The sequence below is a fragment of the Kwoniella dejecticola genome, chromosome 7, assembly GCF_000512565.2.
Source record: "Kwoniella dejecticola CBS 10117 chromosome 7, complete sequence".
Taxonomy (NCBI): domain Eukaryota; kingdom Fungi; phylum Basidiomycota; class Tremellomycetes; order Tremellales; family Cryptococcaceae; genus Kwoniella; species Kwoniella dejecticola.
Genome location: NC_089307.1, coordinates 683,385 through 709,479, shown reverse-complemented (window position 1 = coordinate 709,479; position 26,095 = coordinate 683,385). Strand labels below are relative to the sequence as shown.

The 26,095-nt window shown below is 47.5% G+C and overlaps 11 protein-coding genes across 11 annotated transcripts; 7 read left to right on the top strand and 4 right to left on the bottom strand.

Moving 5' to 3' along the window:
• Nucleotides 1–826: 826 nt before the first annotated feature.
• I303_105894 (uncharacterized protein) lies at nucleotides 827–2,139 on the bottom strand (the record flags this gene model as incomplete). Its single annotated transcript, XM_018409206.1, has 6 exons — nucleotides 827–1,035; nucleotides 1,108–1,197; nucleotides 1,266–1,361; nucleotides 1,456–1,707; nucleotides 1,777–1,924; nucleotides 2,002–2,139. 6 exons carry the CDS (start codon nucleotides 2,137–2,139, stop codon nucleotides 827–829), a joined length of 933 nt encoding a protein of 310 aa, XP_018261478.1.
• A 519-nt stretch (nucleotides 2,140–2,658) lies between these two features.
• Nucleotides 2,659–5,284, top strand: I303_105893 (uncharacterized protein; the record flags this gene model as incomplete). The annotated part of the gene is made up of 8 exons (XM_018409205.1): nucleotides 2,659–3,424; nucleotides 3,485–3,502; nucleotides 3,565–3,638; nucleotides 3,702–4,031; nucleotides 4,112–4,261; nucleotides 4,329–4,427; nucleotides 4,487–5,128; nucleotides 5,225–5,284. 8 exons carry the CDS (start codon nucleotides 2,659–2,661, stop codon nucleotides 5,282–5,284), a joined length of 2,139 nt encoding a protein of 712 aa, XP_018261477.1.
• A 396-nt stretch (nucleotides 5,285–5,680) lies between these two features.
• I303_105892 (uncharacterized protein) lies at nucleotides 5,681–8,810 on the bottom strand (the record flags this gene model as incomplete). Its single annotated transcript, XM_018409204.1, has 5 exons — nucleotides 5,681–6,492; nucleotides 6,627–6,793; nucleotides 6,932–7,199; nucleotides 7,302–8,097; nucleotides 8,250–8,810. 5 exons carry the CDS (start codon nucleotides 8,808–8,810, stop codon nucleotides 5,681–5,683), a joined length of 2,604 nt encoding a protein of 867 aa, XP_018261476.1.
• A 532-nt stretch (nucleotides 8,811–9,342) lies between these two features.
• On the bottom strand, nucleotides 9,343–11,291 carry I303_105891 (uncharacterized protein; the record flags this gene model as incomplete). Its single annotated transcript, XM_018409203.1, has 8 exons — nucleotides 9,343–9,383; nucleotides 9,450–9,631; nucleotides 9,714–9,809; nucleotides 9,904–10,154; nucleotides 10,220–10,337; nucleotides 10,405–10,542; nucleotides 10,717–10,987; nucleotides 11,222–11,291. 8 exons carry the CDS (start codon nucleotides 11,289–11,291, stop codon nucleotides 9,343–9,345), a joined length of 1,167 nt encoding a protein of 388 aa, XP_018261475.1.
• Nucleotides 11,292–11,798: 507 nt separating this feature from the next.
• On the top strand, nucleotides 11,799–15,435 carry I303_105890 (uncharacterized protein; the record flags this gene model as incomplete). The annotated part of the gene is made up of 11 exons (XM_018409202.1): nucleotides 11,799–12,029; nucleotides 12,089–12,511; nucleotides 12,585–12,755; nucleotides 12,844–12,981; nucleotides 13,058–13,297; nucleotides 13,371–13,462; nucleotides 13,525–14,296; nucleotides 14,375–14,585; nucleotides 14,657–14,751; nucleotides 14,849–15,142; nucleotides 15,313–15,435. The coding sequence occupies 11 exons, from the start codon at nucleotides 11,799–11,801 to the stop codon at nucleotides 15,433–15,435; spliced, it is 2,790 nt and encodes a 929-aa protein (XP_018261474.1).
• A 435-nt stretch (nucleotides 15,436–15,870) lies between these two features.
• I303_105889 (uncharacterized protein) lies at nucleotides 15,871–16,604 on the top strand (the record flags this gene model as incomplete). Its single annotated transcript, XM_018409201.1, has 2 exons — nucleotides 15,871–16,209; nucleotides 16,380–16,604. 2 exons carry the CDS (start codon nucleotides 15,871–15,873, stop codon nucleotides 16,602–16,604), a joined length of 564 nt encoding a protein of 187 aa, XP_018261473.1.
• An 830-nt stretch (nucleotides 16,605–17,434) lies between these two features.
• I303_105888 (uncharacterized protein) lies at nucleotides 17,435–18,087 on the top strand (the record flags this gene model as incomplete). Its single annotated transcript, XM_018409200.1, has 2 exons — nucleotides 17,435–17,773; nucleotides 17,857–18,087. 2 exons carry the CDS (start codon nucleotides 17,435–17,437, stop codon nucleotides 18,085–18,087), a joined length of 570 nt encoding a protein of 189 aa, XP_018261472.1.
• A 762-nt stretch (nucleotides 18,088–18,849) lies between these two features.
• On the top strand, nucleotides 18,850–19,539 carry I303_105887 (uncharacterized protein; the record flags this gene model as incomplete). Its single annotated transcript, XM_018409199.1, has 2 exons — nucleotides 18,850–19,263; nucleotides 19,309–19,539. 2 exons carry the CDS (start codon nucleotides 18,850–18,852, stop codon nucleotides 19,537–19,539), a joined length of 645 nt encoding a protein of 214 aa, XP_018261471.1.
• Nucleotides 19,540–20,434: 895 nt separating this feature from the next.
• Nucleotides 20,435–21,032, top strand: I303_105886 (uncharacterized protein; the record flags this gene model as incomplete). Its single annotated transcript, XM_018409198.1, has 2 exons — nucleotides 20,435–20,797; nucleotides 20,937–21,032. 2 exons carry the CDS (start codon nucleotides 20,435–20,437, stop codon nucleotides 21,030–21,032), a joined length of 459 nt encoding a protein of 152 aa, XP_018261470.1.
• A 656-nt stretch (nucleotides 21,033–21,688) lies between these two features.
• On the bottom strand, nucleotides 21,689–24,284 carry I303_105885 (signal recognition particle protein SRP54; the record flags this gene model as incomplete). The annotated part of the gene is made up of 11 exons (XM_018409197.1): nucleotides 21,689–21,726; nucleotides 21,827–22,076; nucleotides 22,167–22,418; nucleotides 22,531–22,801; nucleotides 22,863–22,997; nucleotides 23,100–23,340; nucleotides 23,415–23,509; nucleotides 23,613–23,830; nucleotides 23,896–23,967; nucleotides 24,037–24,135; nucleotides 24,207–24,284. 11 exons carry the CDS (start codon nucleotides 24,282–24,284, stop codon nucleotides 21,689–21,691), a joined length of 1,749 nt encoding a protein of 582 aa, XP_018261469.1.
• A 406-nt stretch (nucleotides 24,285–24,690) lies between these two features.
• Nucleotides 24,691–26,007, top strand: I303_105884 (uncharacterized protein; the record flags this gene model as incomplete). Its single annotated transcript, XM_018409196.1, has 7 exons — nucleotides 24,691–24,731; nucleotides 24,805–25,060; nucleotides 25,136–25,282; nucleotides 25,402–25,505; nucleotides 25,611–25,629; nucleotides 25,689–25,806; nucleotides 25,895–26,007. 7 exons carry the CDS (start codon nucleotides 24,691–24,693, stop codon nucleotides 26,005–26,007), a joined length of 798 nt encoding a protein of 265 aa, XP_018261468.1.
• Between the last annotated feature and the right edge of the window lie 88 nt (nucleotides 26,008–26,095).

Below are 26,095 nucleotides of genomic sequence, written 5' to 3'. Positions count from 1 at the left end.
TAACGCCTATACTCAAATCAGAAGAAAACGTTCGTCCGATTTATACGGAATGGAAGAGAAGAGGAGGGAAGGGAAGAAGGACAGTTGGTTGATGATCACCTCTCAATGGTTCAGAGATGATTATTGTATAAAACCTGTTTTTGCATATACACATATTGCATTATACCGTGCTTGCGCTGTTTCGTATCAGATCTAGATCGTATCATGCTTTCCTGCTTACTGTATATGCGTGCATATATTGATTAAATTGCCGCGACCACATGAACATAGCCTTCATGTCTTCTCCTAAGTAGCGTACAGCCGAGTAAATCTGGATTAGTAAGTTAGCTTGGAGTCAAATTATCCACACGTTTCCCAGCTATGATGTACAGTACAACGTTATCTGCATACATTATATCTAATTAGCCTGCTAACGACCAACAGACCACTAATTGAAAGGATTTACTTTCCTAAAATCAAGCCCAAGTCCCAATGTCCGAAATACGTAAAAGCTGGAGAACTAGGTTACCTTTACCAATGCTACTACCTCTTCCTCTACTTCCGCCTCTACCCCGACCCGTACCTCAATCTCCGCTCTGTCTCGTCCCACTTCGTCGTTGCAACTTGCCACCCTTCCTAATTCGCCTTTCTTCAACTCACAACTCGCTTCGCGGTAGTCCATTTCGCCCCATTTCGTCCTTCTAAATCACGATTCGTCTCGATCCGCCCGTCTCGTTACAACCCCACCATAAACTTCATGGACTGCCTATATCCGTCCCCACCACCTCTCTTCCCGCCGTTCCCCGCCTGTCATTCGTCCGCAGTCCGCCTGACTAACTACTTGATATCACTTGACTATCCTACTGGTAAGACTCAGACTCTCGATGCCGTGGGCATCAATCAGCACATTCTCCTTCAAGCTTGCACCAAGCACTCTCGAGCCCAATAGCGTCGTCGGCGGAGCAGGTGTACGTAAACCTATTCCTGGGCCGGAAAGTTCATCGAATTTGGTCGATTGCGTGGGGTTCGGTATCAATGCTCGGAATGATTTTCGGGCTATAGACCCCGTTACATCGAATCAGCGATGTTAACCAAACGTGAACCTCCCACATCTAGAAATAGACTCACCCCGCTTGATGAAGCCGAAGAAATCTCGATCGTCGTTCAGCTGCTTGAGCAGTTCTGGTAGATTCGGTAAAGGCGGATCGCAATTCGGTACTATCAGGAAGGATGCGTCAGCTCTTGCAGCACCTATCTCGGCGAACGGTGAACAGACTTTCACTCACCTTTGTATCCTTGTTTCGATATATCAATCAAGAAAGAGAACTCTCTATGAGGATCCAAGGGGTCCAGTAACGTAAAGCGTATCATCAATATATCGCCTACACAGGAAGCCATAAAACGTTAGTGCTCAGCATCTATGCTACCTCGAAGCGAGTTCATGTGAATGAGGTCATGTGTGAGATGTGGACGCACGCTTGATTGGTTGTACCCTCAATCCCAAACTCTCTTCCAGCTCCACCAATTCATCCTCGTCTCGCTTACGCATCTCATTAAGCCTTGCCTGCTGACGCTCTTTCTCCGTCCTCTCACTCGTGTTACCCTTCCGCAAGTGGATGATCTCTTTGTCCAACGAAGAGGACTGATCTTTCACCTTCTGCAGAGATGTTTGTAGACGATTCAAGGACGATGTCAAGTCTGTCAATGTATGTCGTTCCGATTCAAGTGCTACGTTTCAAGATTGATCTCATCAGCTCAGTCTCGCTTAGCCCCACATGGCGATTAATCATCACCCACTAGCCAGCATTTCTCCCTCCTTCTCGCGCTCAAGATGTATTTGCCTCTCCTTCTCGTCTTTGTCAGCCTTCAAGTCGCGCATGAGATTCACATGATCGGTCGCTCGAGCTGCTATCTCAGTTTTGGCTGCTTGTGTATACGAGTCGATCTGATTCGCGGTCCACCAGATATCAGCGGAATCTACTAGATGTCAATTCCTGACAATTGCAGGGAAAGTACACTCACAGCATTCAAGAATGACTCGACATGTCTCTGGAAAGGTTCCCATTGCAGATCTATCGAAGGCGATGTACTATTGGCCGAACTTTCATCTAGTATCGCCTGGAGTGATATTTGTCGGGGTAGATAATTCGATGGTGGCATATTCCTGGCTTGCTAGTCGAGTAATGATCAAGCGTCCTTCCTCTTCGTCATTTATATTGCGATGATATTGGTAGTCTATTCGTCCTATGTTTCAAGGTATGCCGAGTGAAAATATGAGTGATATACTGCTAATGTTGTTTTTGATAATGTTGATTTGGCTTTGCATGGATGTTTACGCTTGGCGTGTTTGGTTCGAAACGCGTGAGATAAATAAGGAAGAATCAAATCAATCATGTATTTATCATTATTTATCCAGAAACAATGACATAATGCTTTGTCTTGTGGAAGGACGCGTTGTAAACAAATACAAAGTACAAGTCAGTCGCGTTACGTTGATTTACCTTCTACAGTAGTCAATCGACTTCAACTCTAATCCACAGATCAAAACAATAATAACAGTCCCACCAGATCATCACCGTATCCGAGCTTGTGTCATTAACATCTGACAAAGAGAATCATCCTATTTTGGCTTTGTACAGCTGCGACGACGAGACGAATCAGTCAAGAGGTCTTTTCAAGATGTTCTCGCGCGTCTTGAAATCAACAAACCAACAAGCCCCTTCACCCGCTCCATCTTCCACAACCGACTCCTCCAAGTCGTCCTCGCGATCGAGTCACATCAAATCCCAGTCAACTTCTGCTGCCGCTACCCCCTCTCCATCCAAAATACCAGTCTCAACCAACCAAAGTAGTCGATCGGGATTCGTCAATCACTCTAATTCCGGCTCCAAGGAGAACATCCCCGCCGTTCCTACACCTACTAATAATGGGGAGGGCAAAGAAAGATCGAATTACTTGAGTTTCTTGTTCTCGCAATCGCAACAAGGTGCACCTACTACACCTGTGAAAGTCAACAAGTCTGCTGCTGCTCCGACCGCTCCTCAACCTGGTCAATCTTATCATCCTCAACCCCATGCTCAGGGTCAAAATGAGGGGACGGCCCGAGCTGAACAATCGAACGACAACAACAGAAGATACATTCCAGAATCGGATGATGTGCATATGCAAACTATGAAAAACACCATCAATCCTGCGATGCTCAAGCAACTTGCTCAGACCCAACCACAAGCTCAATCGGCTCAAAGAGCTAATCTCCATGCTCAACAAGCTCCAGCCAATCCATACGCCATTCAGCGTGGAGCGCACAACGCGTACAATGAGGATGTTCATATGAGAACTCAGCGTTACGAGACTCAACATCCGAAGGAGAGAGGATTGCAGCTTTGGGAGAGGGAATTGGTGGAAAGTGCAGAGATGAAAAGAAAGGCTACTGTGGCGCAGATCTGTAAGTCCAGTCAGCCAGTAAACGATGCTCGCTCGGCTGACGTGTTGAACGGGTGTATAGATTTCTTGGATTACTACTGTGAGTTAGCTTTCGGATCTGTGCCTTTGAGCGGACGCCGTTATAGCTTATGAACCGCATAGTCGACCTGCTTGGATACATCGCAAACAGGAAGAAGCGTCTTGAAGGCTTCAAAGCCGATACCGAACAACGAAAGGTACGTGCCATACCGTCCAGTAGGAATTGAAGTGGTCAAGACTGATTTGCTGGTCTATTGTAGGTGTCCGGACCTGAATACCAGAAGGAGGTTTCCTCTTACAACGGAAGAGAAAGGGTCTTACTTCGAAAGAGAAGAACCAAGCTTCGTGTCGAGCAATTCCGGATCATTGCTCAAGTCGGTCAAGGTGGATATGGATCAGTCTATCTCGCTAGAAAGGCCGACACCAACGAGGTCTGCGCCTTGAAGAAGATGAGAAAAGGTACATTGGCCAAGATGGACGAAGTCAAGCATGTCCTAGTCGAAAGAGATATCTTGACCGCAGTCAAGACTCCTTGGCTGGTCAGGCTCTTATACGCTTTCCAAGATACCGAGCATGTCTATCTTGCCATGGTATGTCCTCTCCCCTTCTTCATGAGATTGAGCTGCGAAACAGGAGAAATCAAAGCTGAGTTGAGAGTGTGACATGGTAGGAATACGTACCTGGAGGTGACTTTAGAACTTTGCTGAATAACTCGGGAGTGCTCAAAGAGGAACATGCGAGGTTCTATGCGGCCGAGATGTTCATGGGTGTAAATGAGCTGCACAAGCTGGGATATATCCACCGAGATCTCAAGCCTGAGGTGAGCTTGCTTGCTTGAAGAAGTCATAATTAGTCAAAGGTCATATTGCTGATAATGGTGAATACAGAACTTCTTGGTAGATGGTACAGGTCACGTCAAGCTGACTGATTTCGGACTTGCCACTGGATCTCTGAACCCGGCCAAGATCGATCAGATGAAGCAGAAGGTGGGTTGAGATTCACTGTGTGCCCGGTGTGGCCTGACTGACTGTATAATCACTTATAGCTTGACCAAGTCAAAGATGAAGAACTGGTCTTCCGATCGACTTTAGAACGTCGAACAATCTACCGATCAATCCGAATGGCCGAACCTCGATACGCAGATTCCGTCGTCGGTTCTCCAGATTACATGCCTCCCGAAGTACTTCGGGGCAAAACATACACCTATTCGGCAGATTACTGGTCCTTAGGATGTATCCTCTTCGAGTTCCTCTGTGGATTCCCTCCGTTCTCAGGAAGCACCCCTGAGGAGACTTGGGCCAATTTGAAGAATTGGACAAGGGTCCTCAGACGACCAGTGTACGATCGACCAGAAGACCTGATTTTCAACCTTACCGACGTAGCGTGGGACGCGGTCACTCGACTGATCGCTAATCCCAAAGACCGAATAACTACGTTAGATGAAGTACAGACTCTCCCCTTCTTCAGTAGTTTGCCATTCAAGAATCTGAGAGCGATCGATGCGCCGTTCGTACCTGTCCTAGATGGGGAGACGGATGTCGGGTACTTTGACTCGTTCACCTCCCCCGAAGATATGGCGAAATACGCGGAAGTGTTTAAAAAGCAACGAGATGTGGAAGCTGTACAAGAGAAGGGCATTGGGAATAGGAATAATTGGATGGGATTCACATTCGGGAGGAATGCGAATGTGAGTAAAGGTTCTCCTTGTGGAAGGATGTCCGCGCATACACACGCCAGAAGTGGGAGAATCTTCCAGCTGATTTGTGTTGGATTGTGATCGCAGATCGCACCTGCTCCGAGAGGCGTCAAACCTGAAGGCGAAGCACTTCAAACTATCTTCTAAGCGGTTTCTGTCATTTACGTTTGCCCCGAGCCCGACTTGTACTTATGACTTCCTTCTCTCCTCGATTATCTCTTTCTTACTTTTACTTTACTTTGCTTTTCCTTCTGTTGTTCCTTTTCCACCCTGTCCTATGCAATAATTCACGACGACACTGTTGATTTCTTGCGTGCGATTCGTATTATCGCCTGAACGCGTGTCTTGTTTTGTTATAAAAGTTACTTTGTACATATACATATACATATACATCTGGACTTTGGATGCACTCCGTTTCGTTTGACGGACCCCAATATAAGGAAACTAAGAAAAACCACATCTACTAGGTATTACAACGATTGATTGACACAATATAACACAGGTAAGATCGCGATATTCGAATAAGTGCATTTCAGCACGACTTTAAACCCCAGCTAATGCCCTCCTCCAACTTTCTCCCTGATTCATCAACACCCTCCCGCACTCCCCAATTTCAAGGCCCAGCGTCACCTTCTTGTCTTCTAATACCTTGTATTGCTCTTGCGAAATAACCAGCGCATGGGACGATACCAAGCTATTGAGGACTAAGAGTAATTCGGAATTACTTAATAACATACTGATTTCTTCATTTGAGAGATCGTCTTCGGCATTATTGTTATCATTCGTATTGGCATTCGTATTGGGGATCGAGCCTGTATTTTCGAAAATGTTGAATGATCTTGATAAATTGTCAAAATCGTTCCTGACGTTCTTCCAGAATATCTCGTGAATCCCTTCTCGTCGAATACACCGTACTAATGCAGTCAACATCATTTTCTGATTGATTGAGCACCCGCCAATGTATTTAGAAATGGGCGAAGAGGACATCGCTTGGAGGACGGACATCATTTCTTTGGCTGTGACTGGATGAGGATGGTTGGTTTTTGCTGTTGCATATGTTGCTGAAGATGCACTCTTGGTGTTACCATTGACTTGAGTCTGACTTTGAGTCTTGCTATTGCTATTGGTGTTGGTATTCGGCTCCATAGCCACTTCGACTGCTCGTCTGCAAGCGTCCAAGACTCGCCTGGCATCTCCATTGGTACCTGCCATCTTGGTAGCTGCCAAGGCGATCGCATCGGGGAGCAAGACTTTTGGATCGCCAGAAGGCGCCAATGGGTGAGGGATCAAACGAGACTGGACAATGGAGATCAGGGAAGCTCGGTCGTATGGCTGGAAAAGTATAGTCTGAAGGCCTGAGAGCGGGTTCGTGTAATCAGCATAGCATGTAATCATCGCGTCAGCGTCTGCCTGGTTTCGAACGTCCTGCCAGGTAAATTGTCACGAGTCCAAATAGTTGAGATGAGGGTGGTAGCTCGATCTAACCCACCTATTCTGGACTTGATCTTAGCAGCTAGATGCTGAGGCAGATCCATTCGATTCGCCACTGCAATGACGAACAGCTGAGAGTCCCTCATAGTTGGCCAATTGAAGAAATTGTAGACCACATCTTGTTTGGCAGTTAAGAGCTGATCTAGCTCGTCCATGAGTACGACACTGAAAGCGAGCATGAGCAATCAACCCCGATCGGTCAGAGTCAGCCTTCGGTCCAGATGAGATCAGACCCATTCGACGATTGAACAGACTACTTCATTGAGTCGAGAGCGGAGAGTGACGAGCCATGAATGAACGCACAATGTGTGTCCTCTTGGACCCCTTACTCCACCCTTCCTACTAAAATGATTCTCCAAACCGCGCAACGCAGTCTTACTTGATGCTCCCTTCGAGCCGCTGATCGCTTCCCACAGTACGCTGTACGCATGTTGCGGCGAAGGGATCTTCAGACCGTTAATCTCGACATACGAGAACGGCGCGAGTTCACCATCTTCCGCTTTGCGCTTGAGCTCTTTGACTACCGCATGGACAGTCGCTGTTTTACCTGTCCCAGGGACACCTGCTATGTCTGAGATTTCACCTGGGTATCAGCACGAGCGCGAATGACACATTGACAGCTGGTCCGTCGGTCCATCTCATCCACCTGGCTGCTCGATTCAGATCAACTCACAAAGACAGCCTCCCCCACCACTCTCGACGCCCTCCTCCACCCTGCTTAAGACATCTACAAATTCTTCTTCCCTGCACGGCAGACTCTCTGGCGTACTACCAACATGCAACAATCTCAGTGCGCGCTCATATGGGTCCACGGGCAGATCTTTGAGCGCCAGCTCAGAGGAAGGGAGATTATTCTTAGTAATGGATTTCGGATGTGGTTTCTTCTTCCTTGGTAAATTTAGTATTGTCCTCGATTTCTTGGTCTTGGTCTTGCTCTTTTTCTTCGGACGGGGCTGTCTACCAACCCGGGCTCTCTTGCGTTTCCTCTGTCCAGCTTTGAATTCCTCTTCATCATCCTCGTCGCCTCCACTCTCACTCTCGCTCTCATCCTCGGTTTCACCTTCGTCTTGATGTTGATCTTGATCACTTCCTTCGGCTATACTCCCCTCCTCATCATCTGCACTCGCTTCATCGTCATTTTCCGAATGAAGCGCTCGTAATTTGGAAGACTTCGACGATGTCGACGGCGGGGGAACGGTCCATTCAGCCGTTTTCTTGCCCTTCTCTCTCCATGAATCGATATCGACTCTCCAGTCCTTTCCGCCTTTCGCAAATTTGTCGTAGGCCCGATGACACCAATACACCCCTTGACGGATATACGACCATCCCTTGACTTTCGACTTCGTCTCTGGGAACTGGTCGCGATAGAATGATTTGCTGTAGATGGGTATAGTCCGGATCAGGTACTCGATGGGTATAGTCGATGTTACGGGTCGAGAAGTTAAGGATGCGGCTAGTAATACCTCGTTCTGCGAACGTCAATCATATGCATGAGCCTCTCTCGATCTGTCTCATGATCTGAGCCCAGATCATGCCTGAAAGTTGATGGCATTGCAGGTCTCCCGACAATCACCGGATAGCAGATAGCAGAGAGAGCTGATGCAGATCCGGATTGACGTACCTCTTCAATATGGACATTCTTCATTATACTAGGTAAATCCGCTTTCCGAAAAGCCCAATGAATTTCCGCCATCATCCTATTTCTATCGTCTTCCTCCTCGTCCTCATCCTCATTTTCATTTTCATTTTCGTCGTGGTCGTCATCGTGACTTTCTGAGGGACGGGCAGCGACTTCTTCCCATAGACCAATCAAAACCGCAACCCCCTCATTGCCCCCTTCTACAGATACCAGCACCCCGTCTCCGACAGTGAACCGACTTTCCTCGTCCCCTTTTCCAGCTCGTACTTTTCTACTTGACGGTCCACCCACTTTGAGGGGTGTTGATCCATTCCGAGAGACGATCCGACTATACGAATTGTATCGCACCGTCCCCTTCCCCTTCCCGTTCCCCTTTTCCTCGGAAGAGGTTGCTGAAGGCAGTGACACCGGAGCTGAGACCCATGAATACGTGGTATTTGTATTGGCCTGACCTGATCGCGAGGGGCTAGCAGTGGGTGAAGGGGTGAAGATTGTTCCTCGGGTAGAACGACGGGGCGTGCTTGGTGAAGGAGCTATTGTCATTGTTCCTTTTCCCTGTCCCTGTCCTCGTACTCGCGGCTGTTTTGGACGTAGATAGTGTAGCTTAGCAGCGTGCGGATTCTGGCTCGCTGATTATTCTCAGTGTCTGGTTGATCTCTCGAAGTGCAGTGAGATGGAAATGAACACTGCAAGATGCTTAGGAGTTTCAGCCCCGGTTAACGGATCGTCGAGCGAATTAAACGCGTAGCTTACAGCGAAACGCGTCGACGGATAAATTCGTGCTCTAGAGATTGATGCACCCATTCAAGTGGTATATATTTTCATGCCAAAAGTCATCATATGCACATCAAACAATAACAAAATTGGTATAAAAGCTGAAAGATTATCTGCAAGTCTCAAGGATCATGGATAAACCGTTGTCATCGACGAAAAAGAGACAGAGGAGGGCGGGGGCGTTATCAAGGACAAGGGTTAAATTACGGGCGTAATGAACATCAGGCGACATATAGGCATTTTAGAGGGTAGCCGGGATTGAGCATCGTTTTATCCAGAAGAGAAAGACAAGGTGAGGCGCTTAGAGAGTACCATCTCTGGAATGACCATTGCCTTGAGCAGCTATCACATCGAACCAAATCAGCTAAATCCTCAGTATTCACTATTCAGCCAGACAGCCCGACTCACCCAATCTAGCTTCAAGAACTTTCAGACTATCTTCCTTGGCCAATAATTCTTGTCGCTTCATCTGGATCTCTCGCTGGACCTTCAATTCGATCTCACGGAGTTTCTCTTCTTCTCTTCGAAGCTGTTCTTCCTTGAGTCTTACGGATTGATTGGCCATGTCTTCAGGTAAAATGGACGAATCGCTAGATGACCATCGAGATGGGACAATCAGTATTGATTAAAAGATTGAGGAGATCATATACTTGTTAGGAATGGGTCGCTCACGGATCATTGCCTCCAACAGATCTTGACAACTTCTCAGTTCTGTAATTCTCATACAAGAAGTCGTGCGTGATTTCCTTGAGATCCGTAAGATGAGACCTGTGAGTATGATTCGATCAGCGCCAAATTCCGTCATTCGGCTCAGACAGCATGGTTGGATGTAGCTGCGGTGACAAAAAGTCAAATCACTCACATCAAAAGGGCGCTTCTCAATCGTGAAAAATCGGAGTGGTCGGGATTGTCGACTTCGACGATACCCCAGGGATATCTTCTTCCTCGAATAGGTTCGCCATCAACCATAATCTCTTCTTCAGATCCGACGATGGCAAATGGCAACAAAGCACGAAGAGATGAGTTGTCGGCTATTGTCTCCTCGTCGTCTTCCTCTGCGTCGTAGGGGAAGTTGTAAACGGGTATATTGTAGTATTCAATATCTTCCATGACCTAGAATTTAAATATCGGCTGATCAGCTACTCGCTGTTTTTGGACAATTGCGAAGCAGGACTTACCCTCTTCTTGAAAGCTCTCAACTCAGTAGGGGTCAGACTATCAGCTTTTCCGATGACTGGGATAACGTTGACTCGAGGTGAGAGTCTTCTCATGAGCTCGATGTCCATCTCTCGTAAGCTGCATGAGACGAAAAACATCAGCTTCATGTTGTGAGACACACTGTCGGCCATCTGAGATCACTCACGCATGTCCGGTCGGAGGGATGAAGTATAACAAAGCGTGAACTCTGTTATCTCTGAACCTTGGATTACGTTTGATTCTCGATTCTTCAGCTAAAATATCGTCGTACTGCCTTTCGAGGTATGAGGAGATCTCTTGGAACCTATACCGAGTCCTAGTGGTCAGTGCACGGTCCTCGTGAATTGGTGTCATGCTGGAGTGCAGGATTCGACCGTTTTCGTCATGGTATGCTTATTGGCACGGCAGCAATTGCCTGCGACCGGTCGAGTTGCCAAAACAGGGCTGGCTCTTCAGTATAAAGATTGGTAGGACTCACGCATATTCGTTATCGATACCATCACCGAATCCAGGCGTATCAACAACGGTCAAAGCGATTCTGACTCCGTCCTCCTCCAACTCAACGTTGACAGGCTTGATTCGAATCGGTTCTTCGACATTAGCTTGGGAAGCCGCTTGTTGAACCAAGTTTGCGTCAAGTCCCGAATGAGGATTCGACGGGTCAACAAGTAAATTGGCTGTGCGATGTTCGAGTAGGACTGATTCTACAAGGGTGTTGACGAATGTTGTTCGACCTGTACCGGAGGCGCCTATGGCCCAAAGCATGCAGGTCAGCTACGCAGTTTCCTTTTCACGAGCTGATTCATTTTCTGACAGACCGCTGGACCATGAATATTAGATAAGAAGACAAAGGTTTCTGTGAACCGTCGTAGAGACCCAATCCTGCCCAGCTTAATGGTCCGTGCGCCCCTGCTTCGCTTTCGGTACAGGCAGAGAGAAAGGCGCTCAGGTGGAATAAGCTGGACGGGAGCTTCGACACTCACCAACGACCATCAAGGTCAACTGGACACCTTTCTTAGCCTGCTTCCTACCTCTTGAGGCTCTAGAGGCCATCTTGTCTTGTTCAAAGGAGGTAGCGCTGTATGAAGCTGTAGTGGTAGCTAGGCAAGATCGAATTCAGGCTTGAGGTTTGCGGTCAGATGAGATATGAATCGACTGCAGTCGATATTGCGACTCCCAAGGTGTTGGCGACAGCGAATGCTCGTGTGGTTTTGACTTTCGACGGGGTAGGACAAGTTGAACGATGATATTATAGTTATGAGATTGACCTGACTTTGAGATTGGGTAAATGGTCCTGTATTCTATTCAGTTGAAACGCATCAACCTCCTTGCCTTGTTGCATTTCCCCGCATTGACCCTCGCGTATTTAGCTCTGTTTTTACGTTAATTATAAATCCCCCTCCCATCTAATCAAGTGTTATCGTCGCGTGGCCTCCTTCGCTACCTTCGAGTTCATGATTGCTTGTCTCTCACATACATCGTCTGTGGGATGTTTGACTGGAGTCATCTGACAACATTATATATGTCTATCAAGCGCTGAGCGAGCGAAAGACAGCCGCCATGTCTCGCGCCGGTACTCCGCCATATCAAGCTCGAAGAGCTCCATTCGGGTCCAATTTGAACTTACCCTCGACTGCTGGATCAACCTCCACTTCCCGAGTTCCCACTCCTCTAGGTCGGGGCGTGATCTCTCTGGACGAATGGGAGAGTAAGTCACCCTTGACAGATGAGCAATTACAAAGTATCAGTCTAGTGAAGGAGAAGTTCGGTCAAAGGCCTTTACCAGAGAAGGTTAGTCATCTCTCCCGGACCACTTTCTAGGTCAAGCTGACCGCACGAGGGCCTTACAGTTCACGAAAGACGATCAACCCGTCGCGGGACCTTCGAGACCTAGTACACCTATTCGTCGCTTACCTCGAGGTCTCAGCTCTCCTGTAGGATCACCCTCAAGATCGCCGCAACCAGATTCCAAATTCCCCACAAGCCAACTGAGCGTACCAGTGGCCGATCCCCTTCATCCGACCAATATTAGCACGCCCCAACAATTCTTAGATCATTTCACAGCTTTGACACTGTCGACGGAACATGAGCAAGATAGCCTGTATCGTGATCATCTCATGGAGATCATCAGCCTTCGGGAGAAATGCGATGGGCTAATTGAGCTGCTCGAGAGCGGAGAAATGGAGGTAGAGGAGATGTTGAAAGCTTTAGCCTATGTCGAGGAGCGAAGCGAAAGTTTGCGCGGCGCATGTGAAGATTTACTGGAAGAACAGGTCAGCTGGATTCTCATGACTGCAGCCTGTACAGATCAGTCAAAGGACCAGCTGATATCTGCTTATTTGGTAGACTCATCTGCTCACGCATACCTCTCAACTCGCTCATCGATTGACGTTCTTCACTTTCCTTGAAACCGCTCAGAAGATGCTCAATAATCCCGGCAACAACCTTGTCCTGTCGCCGGACTTCTTACCGATGGTGAAGAGACTAGACGAATGTCTGGGCTATCTGGGTGAACATGTGAGTCTTCGGAGTCGGATATGCTTACTTCCCTTTCTATTCAGTTGTGCGATCGTTTCAAGCTGAAGTAGCTTGTGCTTTCACTTAGCGGGACTTTAAAGATGCGGAGCTATACTTGATACGGTATCAACAATGTATGACACGGAGTATGACCCTGATCAAGCTGTACTTCGTCAGCGTCGTCAAGGCTATGGGCCAGGAAATCGCCAAGCGCTTGGGTGACAAAGTGAGTGAAGTTTATTCTATCACCAATCCGTGTAATGATTGACAAGACTGACGCATACGCTGCGACACTGTGATAGGGCTTATCTGAGACTGCTGCACAAGCATTGTTGTACACCAAATTCGTATCCCTGTCTCAATCCCTGCGGCCGCTTTTAGCAGAATTAGAGGCTAGGGTATCGTCAAGTCCGGACGAGTTGACGCCGCTCCTGAGTGAGTGCCACGCAGCCTGGATCACCACTCGACAATCTTTGATGGGAGGTCGAGTCATGGGTGAAGTCAGTGGCATGGACCCGAACGGCAGCGACTTGGTCGATCTTGTAAGCATACTCTCGCGAAATCCATCTAATGTCCTATTATAGTTGGCTGATTGACCTCGCCTTGGCACGTTAGACTCGGTCGGGATGCGGATATCTCAAACAAACGTGTCTTGACGAATTTAACCTGTTCAAACATTTCTTCTTATCTGGAGAATCAGTACTATAGTGAGTTTCCAGCTGCCTGTACTACGTTAACAAACCACTGACTGAATCTCTTGCGATCTCAGCGGATACCTTGAAACACTTTGTGATTACCTATACGACCATCTTCGACCTCGAATATTGCATGAACCGTCTCTTCAGGTCCTATGCGGAGTCTGCACAGTCCTACAAGCCTTGATGGTTCAAGACATATCAGACGAAGACCCCGACGAAGAAGTACTATATTCTCCAGCTTCCACACCTGGCGGAATAAGTCCGTACGCCATAAAGGACGGGGATGACTATTTCTCTTCCGGACCAGGCGGTCGACCAAGGCTATCAAGGCAGAATTCGAGCAGCCAATCGTTCGGGTATGGTAGAGGTTCAGTCATGAGACGTCAATCTTCCTTTGCAAGTCTATCAAGATCGATGTCAAGGCAGAATTCAACATCCCATCATAATAACAGAAATGGAAATGGTCATGCAGCTTCCGGGCGGACTGTACAACGTAGAAAGAGAAAAGTATTGGGCAGGTTACATATAGAAATCCTGCTCAAGATGGTCCTCCAGGATGCGCAGACCAGATTAGTCTTCCGTGCTCAAGCGTTATTATCGAATGATGTCGAATACTACGTACCCAAAGAAGGCGACCTGAATTACCCTGAAAAATTAGATGAAGGGACCAAGTCTGCCGACGGGAAGCTTGTACAGAGAAGCAGATCACTTGGATTCATGGATGATGGCGACGACGATGAGCCTGCGTTCTTGACGCTGCCCCCGCCCGAGGCTCAGGAAAGCTGGTATCCATCTTTAAGAGTTACTTTGTGGATCTTGTCTTGCCTCTATACCTATGTCGATGTGAGTTGGACCCCCTTTCCTTTTTCGCCTTGCAATGTTCGCCATGTTTGTAAGACTGACTTGTGTACTGAAATGCAGACCGCAGTATTTGAAGATCTAGCCCAAGAAGCTATTCCGGTCTGCCGAAAATCGTTATCGTCAGCATCGGATCTGCTTAGCGCCAAGAAGGATAAGTCGATGGATGGCAAGCTGTTCTTGGTCAGGCATCTCCTGATCCTCAAGGAAATGACTGCTGGTTTGGGATTAGAAGCTGGGCGATATAAGCGGAGGGACTGGAGTAACCTTGGCGGTGAGTGCTTCGGGTTCTGCTGTCATCTCGTAGAAAGGAAATAGCTGATACATGCTCCTGACATGGTATAGACTTCCTCAAATCATTATTGGATAATGCGGGGACCTTATTGGGGTATCAGAGAGGCTCAATTGTCAAAGCTGAATTTGCGCCTGACGCTAGAACAGTAGGTTTAGCTGTATCAATAAATACCCTTGCGGATCTCATCGGTATCAAACTCGCGCTGCGATAGATGGCTGATCAGCGCCCGTTCTTTCGAATAGGACGTAGACCGTAATCTGAAGATTGCATGCGAAGACCTGATCTCGCTAGTCGTCCTTCGCTCGACATTACCTCTGAAGACCTTCTTGGATAGATGTACAGCGTACTTGGCTAGATCCCAAAAAGGCGTTTCCTCCGATCTATCAGGACAAGAATTCGCCAAATCTGAACAAGTGAAAATGATCCATTCGGAGTTCAAGGATCTAGTATCTGTAGAATTCGGACTGTGGAAGAAGAAGTTGAGAGGGTATTTGGAGGACGAAGATACGGTCATGGTTCTTATACCTCCTGCCCAAGTGAGTCATTTGGGTTTTCTTTCTCCTTGTCCACCAGTCACGCGAAGGTGTTATATTCGCCATCATAGACGTGTGAGGACTTTGGGGGAAACGGGAAATGGGGGGAATGGGGATGGGAATGGGAACCGAGAAATGGTGTTCTTTTGCTGATGCGATCAATCCGGCTACAGAACGCGATAGTAGAAGCGTATAGACAGTTCCACGATCTCGTCAGAGCAGAGTACGATTTTTCGACGGCGGCTGGGATCATGACGCCCAGTGGGGTGATGACTCTCTTACAAGGGATTCCGTAGATCTTTTGTTTTAGCTCGGGTCACTAAGCGAGATGAGCAGGAGAAGAAAGGAAAGGGTCGATATTATCATACAATACTGCATTGTGAATCCCATTGTATGCTGCATGCAAGTCCACTACGACATTGTATTCGAATTTTCCCTCCATTTTTGATGCGGCCACGTCGGCAACAGTGCGATGTAGGAGAAAAGGAGAGATTGATCGGATGATCGTCACTCATGAAAGGTGTATCTCGGGATTGCATGCGGAAGAGAAAGGATACTGTGCTGTACGATTCTGCCTAAGCCGATTCGGCCTCACCTCATCAAATTTATCGATGGATGACGGAGGTATATAAGACATGTCAAGCGTTTTTGCCCTTTTCTCCTGATCCCAAGTCAAATCAGATCAGATCAGAGCAGAAACATCAATTATATTGCGCAAGAATAGCTTCATCATGTTTATCAACGGATTACTCGTCCTCTTACCTTTCTTATTTTCCGCATCCGCCAATGCTGCCCCTCCATCTCCGTCTTCCGTTGTCATCGACAGACGAGCTCTCAGTAACGTCAGAGTAGATTTCAACCTTCCCAAATATACTACCTTCACCCTTGATCAAGCGATTGACGAGACGTATCCCGACATGATCCGTTCTTACGGCTTCAACCCCGCCGAAGCCAAAGACAAGGATATCGTAGATTCAAAGTGGCTCCAGCAGAAATTCACTTGGCATATATACGATGATGAGAAGAGTGCGAAAGATGAGAATCAGAAGGAGAAACTTTGGAAGATGGACGTGAGTTCTCTACGACGACACAGCGCAGCAATCAAAGTCTGCCCTGCCTTGTCTTGTCTCGCCTCGCCAAAGGCTGGAAGGTCGATAAGCATTCATAGATCTCGATGGCACCACACTGTATCAATACGCTGGCTGATCTTGCTATGACGTCGAATTTTGCAATACTGTAGTGCCTCGTACAGCTCTCGAAAGATACCGATAAAGCGGTACATACCTTCGACGTCACTGACACAGCGCCATACATCAAGTTGACCGGAGGCGATAATTGGGATCAGATCAAGAATCAAGCCAACGTCATCTGTCCGTCGGGCAGTAAGTGCCTCAAAGAAGGAGGATGTGGCGATAAGAAGAAGCCACAATGGGATCAGAAATTCTTGAATGATCACAAAGCTTGAGGTGGATCTTTCACTTAGACCATCGTAATTTGCTCTATACTGTATCAAGGAGATGTGACAAGAGATAGTTATTGTGTGACCTTGTAGGCATGAGTCGATGCATTGACAGATGATGTAACCGGGTGTGCTGTCGTATCGTCCATTTGAATTCACCTTTTACAGAGACTTAGCAGTGCAGCTCGTCCAGTGCATCCGAGAGTTCCCTCCACAGGTCAAAGGGACCAGGATGTACAGTCCAGTTGATGGAGCACGAGCCGAAGAGCAGATGTGAAGGGCTGAGGAAAACAAGTAGCCTTCGATTCAAGGTTTCAGCTACAGTACTCCAGATAATCCCCTACCTCAGCGTCAAATCCAAGTACGAAGTGCCGGGGCAGCTGATCAAAGACAAAGGTTACTCTACAATTTTCCGGTTGGATTGTTTGCGTATACTTGGTCAATGATAGCGGATCGAAGATTGATTCCCTGGATCTGCCGGTATGAAAGGAGCAACGGGGGGAACATGTACGATTGAGCTGATCATTAAGCGGATTGATCATTGCCCCTTTCTCGGTATTGCATCATGAACGGTCAATACATTGTAAGGCAGTCCCTTGTCAATCACCAAATTGGGATGAGCCTCTCAACCATATGCCACCCTTCGCCAAGGAAAGTCTAGCATCGACTGATCATATATATATATGCCTTTAAGAATCGCGTACTCCGTATATGTTGTTTCACCGCTATTCTACTCACTATACTTATACTGTATCGCCAGTCTGGCTCAATTCCTTTTGGTGTTTATAGATTCAAACAATTTGTTTGCGAAGGACCCTTTCCACAGTCATACGAACATGTTCTTCGGTACTCTTAGCTATTTGCCCCTACTGGCGTTTCTTTCCACTCGTACATTGGTATCAGCGGACCCAGTTGATCTCACCACCAGAAACGATGGCAATCTAGTCAAGCTGTCCATCGGTATTCCGTCCCAGACAAAGGTCATAGGCTCAGACAAGGAATTCGTAGGACCAGTGGCATATTCGCAATCTTTCGAATTCCTCGATGCGGAAACGGAAGACGATATCAAAGGCGGGAAATGGTTGACAAAGGATTTCGAATGGTGGGTGAATCAGCCTAGTCCCAGTGTTACGGTGGGAGATTTGGGACAAGAAAGCGTCAAATATAAGATGAACGTAAGTCGCAAATTCTTTTCACTTCAAACTAGCGCTCGAGAAGATGGCTGACGACTGATCAATTGTATGGACGGACAATGCAGTGTACAGCCCAAGCTGCGAAACCTGTGGGCAAGACTTATTCATTCAAGATCAACGCCGAAAAGCCGTATGTACACCCCACAGACGGTATGAAGTGGGAAGATATCGTACAACATGCCAACGTCATCTGTCCGGCTGGTGAATGTGTGGATAAGGATGGGTGTGAGGATCTGCCGATGCCCAAGTGGGATTTGAACTTTTTGCAGAATTGGGATGACAAAGCGAACACATAGGAACCGAGATGCTGTACAGCGATGAGTCGTGTAATAATGCTTGGATGTAATGTGTGAAGCTCAGATATAGATATCTGCTCCCACGAAGACTATGCGTATTATAGCGCACTCAACGAAAATGTCAAGAGGTTGTCGATGCTTGTACAATGTGTACTGTGATTCAGAGCACTTGCATCTTTAAAAGCCACATGCGTACACTGTAAGTGGCTGCTATACATACACTCGGCTATGTCACACAGTATTGGCGATGGACATTGCCCAGCCCGTTACGCCACTTCCTTGATTGGGCTTTCTCTCGACATGCCAATCGCCTCCGAAACGAGCATTGTGCATGTCATCAATAGGCCTGACCATGTTCCGACCTTTGTACTGTGCTCATTTGACAATCTCGGTAGGATCTTCACGGGATGGCTTTCGGTGGGGGTTTCCTTTGATCACTGCCACTTAAACGGACGCAACGTATCAATCTCGATCTCGATATGTACAAAGGACCGGCATTTCACTCGCAGAATGACAAGAGGAGACTCGGTCAATATACCTACTCACGATCGCATCATGGAGAACACAATAACGATAATTCTCTGGCCCATCAATTCCAGTCTGTCGCTACAGCAACTTAGAAGCTGGCTTTGTCTGCTGATACCAACTCCTTTTTTCACGAAGATCTCTCAAGGCACCTATACCTTTTATCATTCTCAGAGATACTGTACTGTACTCGTACAGTTCTGTTCATTACCGACCACTAGAATCAAGTGTTTCAACATGTTCAACATCAAATACTTCTCTCTCTTGGCCGCTTTGACAGTGGCCCAAGATATGCCCAATCCCGCACCTCTTATTCCTGAAGACAACATTCCGGCAAAACGAGCTGGGATTGACGCCGTCACTCTTACCATCGATTTCGCCGAACATACAAGGTACATCAACTCCTTATCTGACGAAGATACGGTATGGGGAGGGACTACCGCCAAGCAGTTTACATGGTTCGACCAGACCGGGATGGGTTTCCCATTTTCATGGCTTATTTATGATACCAATGTACCGGAAGATAAGTTAACGGATGGAGATATCCAATACAATATGTCTGCGAGTATTCTCTTCCCTTCGATGCCTGCTGCCACGCCTGCGCGTTTTGCTGTTCGAAGGAGAATGCCGTACTGCGTTTTCAGGTCAGATGTCGGTAGCCTCAGTAAGGCTGATGCTGACGATACAATAACATAGTGTAAAGCTCAGATCCCGAAGGACTTCAAGGCTGGACAAGAAGTCTCCATAAAGATAGACACTAAACCACCCTATGTCCACTCCGCCGAGTCCCAGACAAGCTGGAAAGACATCACAGATGTCGCCAATGCCATTTGCGATGCTGGCGAATGTGTGGCGGAGGATCAATGTGCGGGGCTGGAGTTTCCCAAGTGGGATCAAGCGTATTTGGACGACTATATCAAGTACTGAACAATGGGATTGTAACCTGTTATAGCAGCTGTCAGCCATGTAGCAACCACCACTCCATAGCTTTGTCCTATTCATGTCTGTACGGTAGCCTCTTGTATTTTCCTATGGAGATATGGCGAAGGGGACACAAATCTTCCCTGTTGCCACATATATCATGACAATGCACGCATGATGCGGAATCAACATCCCGCGGCCTGTTATTTTCATTCCCCCTGAAGGACAAAGGTCGCTATGTGTCCTGCTGACGGCATCCTCCCGTCCGCTCTGCATCGGTCTAGGTCATCGTAAGCCTTGCAATGAAGTTGCTAGCCCCCGTCGATAACATCAACACGGCATAGGACTCCCAAGAACTGAAATATCTCAACTGGATATCCTTTTGTCACCAGGGGTCACAGGGACTCTTCGATTCGCGCATAATGCAACAGTCGCAACAGAGGGATTGTCGTCTCCCTATGGACGGATCCTTGGTATCGCCGTGGGTATGAGAGCTTTTCAGACGACTGGAAATTATGGCCCTTTCATAAATATGCCGATCAATTTAGATCGACTCCCTGTGTCTAAAGGGAAGACTCCATCACAGTACTTCGTCCCTGTCCTGAAAGGAAACCCGTTAAAGATGAGAGTGCGTATACCAGTATCTTGGACTCGACGACAGGTATAAAGGTCTTGGAATCGCGGCTGATGGTTAGGAGTCTCGTTCATGTTTTCTCAATAGGATACAGCTTTGTACTATAGCGGATAGCACCTGCAATCAATTATACTACTGTACATTCCAGAGAGACACAGTTTCACAGCGGTGTTACCAATACCATCTTAGACCAAACATTTACATCTACTGCATTATTACTCTACTCAGGGAGGTATTTAGACCACCAGCTCAATAATCATTATCACCATGTTCGCCAGACTCTTCGCAGTTTTGACTACTTTGACAGTAGTCGTCTACTCCATTCCTGCCGAAATCAACACCAAACCCCATACCCATACCCATACCCTCGGTGTCAGAGCTGAAGGAGACACATACACGGCTGCTTATATCGAAGTCAAGATTCCCGGTCATTCGCGATTCCAAGATGCCGCCCTAGACACAGGAGCGACGAACACCGATGAGTTCTGGGGACCGCAAATCAAGAAATACGGATTCGACAAAGATCCGTCAGTCCCTGTTACAGGCTACAAATCTTTCTATTGGACCACATACGATCCTTCGGTCGACGCGAAGAAGCTGCAAGACAAAGATCGACAATACAATATGAGCGTGAGTTGCCACAACTTTCATTTTCCCCTCGTCTACGGTCGTCTTAATACAGTCTGTCGATCATACCTTTATCATCTGTTGTGAGGTTGTCGCTGACGGAGATACATGATCGTGACCTCAAATCTGCATGCTGGACCAGTGCAAAGCTCATTACATGTATCCCGAGACCGAACCCTCCGGCGCTACCCATACGGTAGAGTTTGACCAAGCCCCCATATATCAAGATGCTAAGTAACGAATTATGGGACCAGCTAGTCCACAATGCGAACGTCATCTGTGATTCGGGTAGATGTATGCGGGACGATGGGTGTAAGGGCTTGGAGATTCCTAAGTGGGATCAAAAGTATCTCGAGGGATACGAGGCCAAACAGTAACACTCTCGAACTCGATCAATGATACCGAGGTTCACTCGTTCGATTTTGATACAGTCCAAGCTGGATCTACAATACTCATCAGAGATCGTCAGTCACGTCAGTAGAGTCTCCACATGTATGTTTAGTATACCTATGTCTCCGTCGATGCACTTTAGTATAGTATATTCTGAAAGCCGGATGGAACCCATTTCTGCTCCAATTCTCCCTTGACCAACGACGACCAATCCTGGGAATATTCCTAGGCGGATGGACGAATTTGCTATGTTTACATTCAGATGCACAGGCTATGTGGTTCCAATCAATGCTACTATAGGTTTGTGGTAAGTTACTGTGAAAGCGCATTGGCTTGCGGGATCAACTCGTTCGGCCTCGTGTCCGTCCCGCAGTACATCCGTTCCTGTTCTCTAGCGACTCAATGGGCGACAAGATGCTCATTGGTGACGGCGATACCTCCTCGTTGTTCAAGTTGTTCGAAGACACTCTTCCGACCCGATCGCATGGCTACTTGAGGATAGATTTAACCCCGTCCCATCATCTTCATCAACTGGCTCATGTCTGCGTCAAGGTCAATCAGTAAGCCGGACCCATGCTCAGCAAATTCGGGCACATCGAAGATAGTAATAGATGAGTTCGCAAGGCAGATCATTGAACTTACCAGGCATTCCACCACCTCCACCACCCATTCCCATGTTCTTCATCATCTCGCCCATCTGAGACATATCCGGCATTCCGCCCCCTCCGCCTCCACCCATCATATTCCTCATCATAGCACCCATATCCATACCGCCTGGACCACCCGCACCGCCTGGACCTCCCATACCACCCATCATATCCTGCATCATCTTCTGAGCGCCTTGAGGACCGGCCGCACGTATCTTACGCATGAGCTCGGGTGGCATCGCTTTCTGCAAATGTCGTGGGAAGACGAACAACGTCAGCTAGCTTCTCCCTGTACTTCTGGAGCACGTTGTTTTATTGTTGGGGGCCAGACTCACCCTCATGGCCTCGATCTGAGCGGGTGAGGGCTGTCCATTAGGACCTAAAGGTTTACCTCCTGCAGCAGCTTGCATCTTTTGCATTGCCGACATCCATCCGTTCGCACCTCCCGCTTGCTTAGCCATGCCAGCCATCATTCTTGCTTGCGCTAGCAGTTCTTCAACCTCCCGCACTGACGTTCCACTTCCTCGAGCTACTCGCTTAGCACGGCGGTTGAGACCTATCGGGTTTCCAGCTTTGTCGAAGCTCACCTAGATACGATACCGCAATTAGCGCTCAATTTCCCATATAAGTGGTGTACAGCCGACGGGGAACGAAGGAATGAAGGATGAAGAGATGGACTGGGGGAAGTTTGTAACCCACGAAGATCAATCCGTCCGAATCCAACTCATCCTGCCTCATAGCATCCGTAATATATATCATCCTCTTCAACTTCGCTCCCGCTTCCTCTTCACCTCCTTCACCCATCATATTCGCCGGCATACCCGGTATCATACTTGCTATCTTGCTCAACGATCCCATCGACATAATATTCGACAGTTGATCTTTCCAGTCCCGTATCGTGAATTTCCCTTGCTCTAATTTCTTCGCTAAATCCTTTTGCTTATCCGGATTCGACCTCGCTATATCTTGCCTGTTAAATCCCACTTTCTCGCTTAGCCTAGCCTTACACCTGTACGAGATCGGTTACTTACATGTGTTCAACCAGTCCTTGCATATCTCCTTGTCCCAATAATTTCGATACGAAAGGCTGCGGCGCAAATCTCTCTAAATCATGCAGATGTTCTCCTGTACCTAAGAATATTATCGGTGTCTTGGTTGCCGCGACGCTATTCCCGAAAGTATATCAGCATGACTGCGCCCACAAATATCTTACTGATACAATTCTAGTTGATCATTTTAAGTCATGATTGATTCCTTTCGCTACTCACGCAGAAATAGCACCACCACCTTTCGCATGACCGTCCAACTTCGTCACGATGATCGCTCCGAAATCCGCACTATCCTTGAAAGCTCTAGATTGTCCCTCGGCAGCTTGACCTATCGATGCATCTAATACCATGATAGTCATATCTGGCGAAACCGCTTGAGATATGGCCACCATTTCTTCGAAGAGTTCAGATTCTTGTTTATGTCGACCTGAAGTATCCACAATGATCACATCGAATCGTTCTGTCCGGGCAATCAACGGTCAGTCTGAGCTGGGTCGTATCAGTTTGCGATTGCGAGAGAAAGGATTAGCTTACCCTTCCTGAATTTCTCCACACCCAAAGAAGCAATCGCCACCGGATCCGTCTCTGTGTAACTTCCATAAAACGGTATTTTGGCTTTCGTAGCATTTCTGCGGATCACATCGCCAGTCAGCTCGCTGTGTAATTGATGGAGTCCCGGTCCATCACAGATTGGAATGAAAGTACAGAGCAAGTGGGTGAGATCAGACGTACTGTTTCAACTGATCAAAAGCACCCGCTCGGAAAGTATCCGCACACACTAATCCAGTCTTCATTCCCCTCCTTGAATAATGCACTGCCAATTTCGTGCATGTTGTCGTTTTACCTGCTCCTTGAATACCTACTGCCATAAGAACGTTCGTCTTGCCCTTGACCGGTTTATACGGTTCCACTCCGGGATCCACTAATGATACCAATTCGTCAAACACAGCCTGGTCATCATACTTCAGCTAAATCTACTCCTAGAGCGAACATAGAGTTATAGAGGTAAGCTGACCTTCTGTACGACATTCTTCTTGTTCGCTTCTCGGCCGCCTGCTTTCTCAGCTTCATCCAAACTCTTCTTGACCTAAAACCATTGATCCCGATTCAAGTCAGCTAAAGCTCTCGAGTCGCAGGAGATGTCGGAATAGCTGACCTTAGCTTTCACTTTCGTACGCAATTGAGATACGAGCTTGACGTTGACGTCTGCTTCTAATAATGCCGCACATAATTCTTTCAACAGTGCATCAATGACCTATTCCAGTATCCAGTAGATGAGCGAAAGTCGTTCGCCTAGATCCAGAACCGAGAAAGGAAGTAGCTTACTCGATCATCAACGACAGACGCCCTGGAGAGCTGGTTGAGCGCTCCGTGAAGCCTGGCTCCCAAGTCGGCTAAGACCATGTTGACCCTCTGTTATTACTATCTAGTGTGATGACAAGGGTAAAGAGCAAATGCTTGATATCAGATCAACATTGCTCAATTATCGGTCATTTGGCACTGTCTTGGGTCCGGACGTAGATGTAGAGGAGCAACTATCGAATGGTCTAGCTAGTGCCTGTTTACGCCCTCCACATATTGTAAGTCTGGTGGTGATTTTGCGCCTATCATGAGTTGATGGTCCTTCGTGTGCCTATCCACCCCGCGCTGTCTTGTCTTTGGTGTCCGTCGCGTTGATCTGTCCGAGCGGGCTCTCAGCGTCATCGACAATCAGTCAGTCCATGCTTGTCTGATCTTGAGCGTGTTACTATTGACAACCTGAATATCTGTTAGACCAGACAGTAGATCAACAAGAGGGAGCTACATCAATATGTCATACGATCGAATAGGCACGCCCTCACAACAGATTATGTGAGCTCCCGGCGTCATTGAACAGCCTTCCAGATGCACCAGCAAGGGGTCGTCAAGCTGACTCTGAGAGCAGTCAAGCAGATGACGAAGACCTAGACGCTTTATCATTCTCCCATCCGAACCCAAGCCCTAATGCAGCGTCTTCTTCCTCCTCTTCCCAGCCATTCGCAAATCAGACCGCCCAAGCTGGTCCTTCGAATCCTTCAGTAGTGAGCGGTAAGATAGGTCAAAATGCCCAGCCGAGGACGGAAAGGGGTATCGGTGGGGTCAGGATGGAGACTAGGTATACTGGAGAATCGACCTTGGATGAACCTGTGACTAAGACTATCGTGAGCAGAAATCTGACTCCACCCTTATTTTTGGCTCTTCCGGCAGGCTGATCGTGTTCGTGTTGTGATCCATAGATGCGAGACCTCAACTCGATATATGCGAAATTACTCCAGGTGCTCTATCCTCCAAAAGGAGGGGGTAATAATCAATTACTACGCGATTGGGATTTATGGGGCCCGCTTGTCATTTGCTTGACATTAGCCATTATCTTATCTATTGATGTGAGTCGTATATCTCGCGATCTACTTGTTGTAACCATATTCTGCTTACATTCGCCGAAAAAACCTTCGAATCATGGGCTTGATATTCGAGACCGATATTCACGTCTTGTTTTACGTAGGCACCTCAAGAACAATCGATGCAAGTGTTCTCCCTGGTCATCTCTCTCGTCACTATCGGATCTGTGGTAGTCACCGTCAACTCCAAACTGCTAGGCGGGAAAGTGTGAGTTATAAGCTCTTGCATGGCATCACATCAATCGCATCAGATCTATTTACTATGTGTCGTCTTGTCATATGGTACTGACTATAATCGTCATTCGGATTGCAGATCGTTCTTCCAAAGTCTGGTAAGTGACGACTATGTTAATCGAGAGATTACAACGGGCTAATGTGCCCTATCGCTCAGTGTGTTCTGGGATATGCCCTCGCACCAATCCTACTCGCTTCCATCGTCTCGCTGCTTGTGCATACCCTGTTCGTGAGGATACCAGTCAGTCTAGCATGTTGGGCCTGGTCTGTATGGGGTGAGTCTCTCATCTCACTTACCCCGATTTCAGCCATCCTTATCAGAATTCAAAGGTCTTATACTGACCCCGCCTGCTTCAACATCAGCCTCGATGAACTTCTTCACCGGTACAAGATTACAAGAATCGCGTACTTTCTTAGCAGTCTATCCGATGTGTTTGTTCTTCTTCGTCTTCGCTTGGATGATAATGATCCAATGACCTCAACCCGGATACTGATATTATATTCGCGTCAACGAGAGGGAATGACTTTGTGATATAGATATACATGGGTATGCATACAACGAAA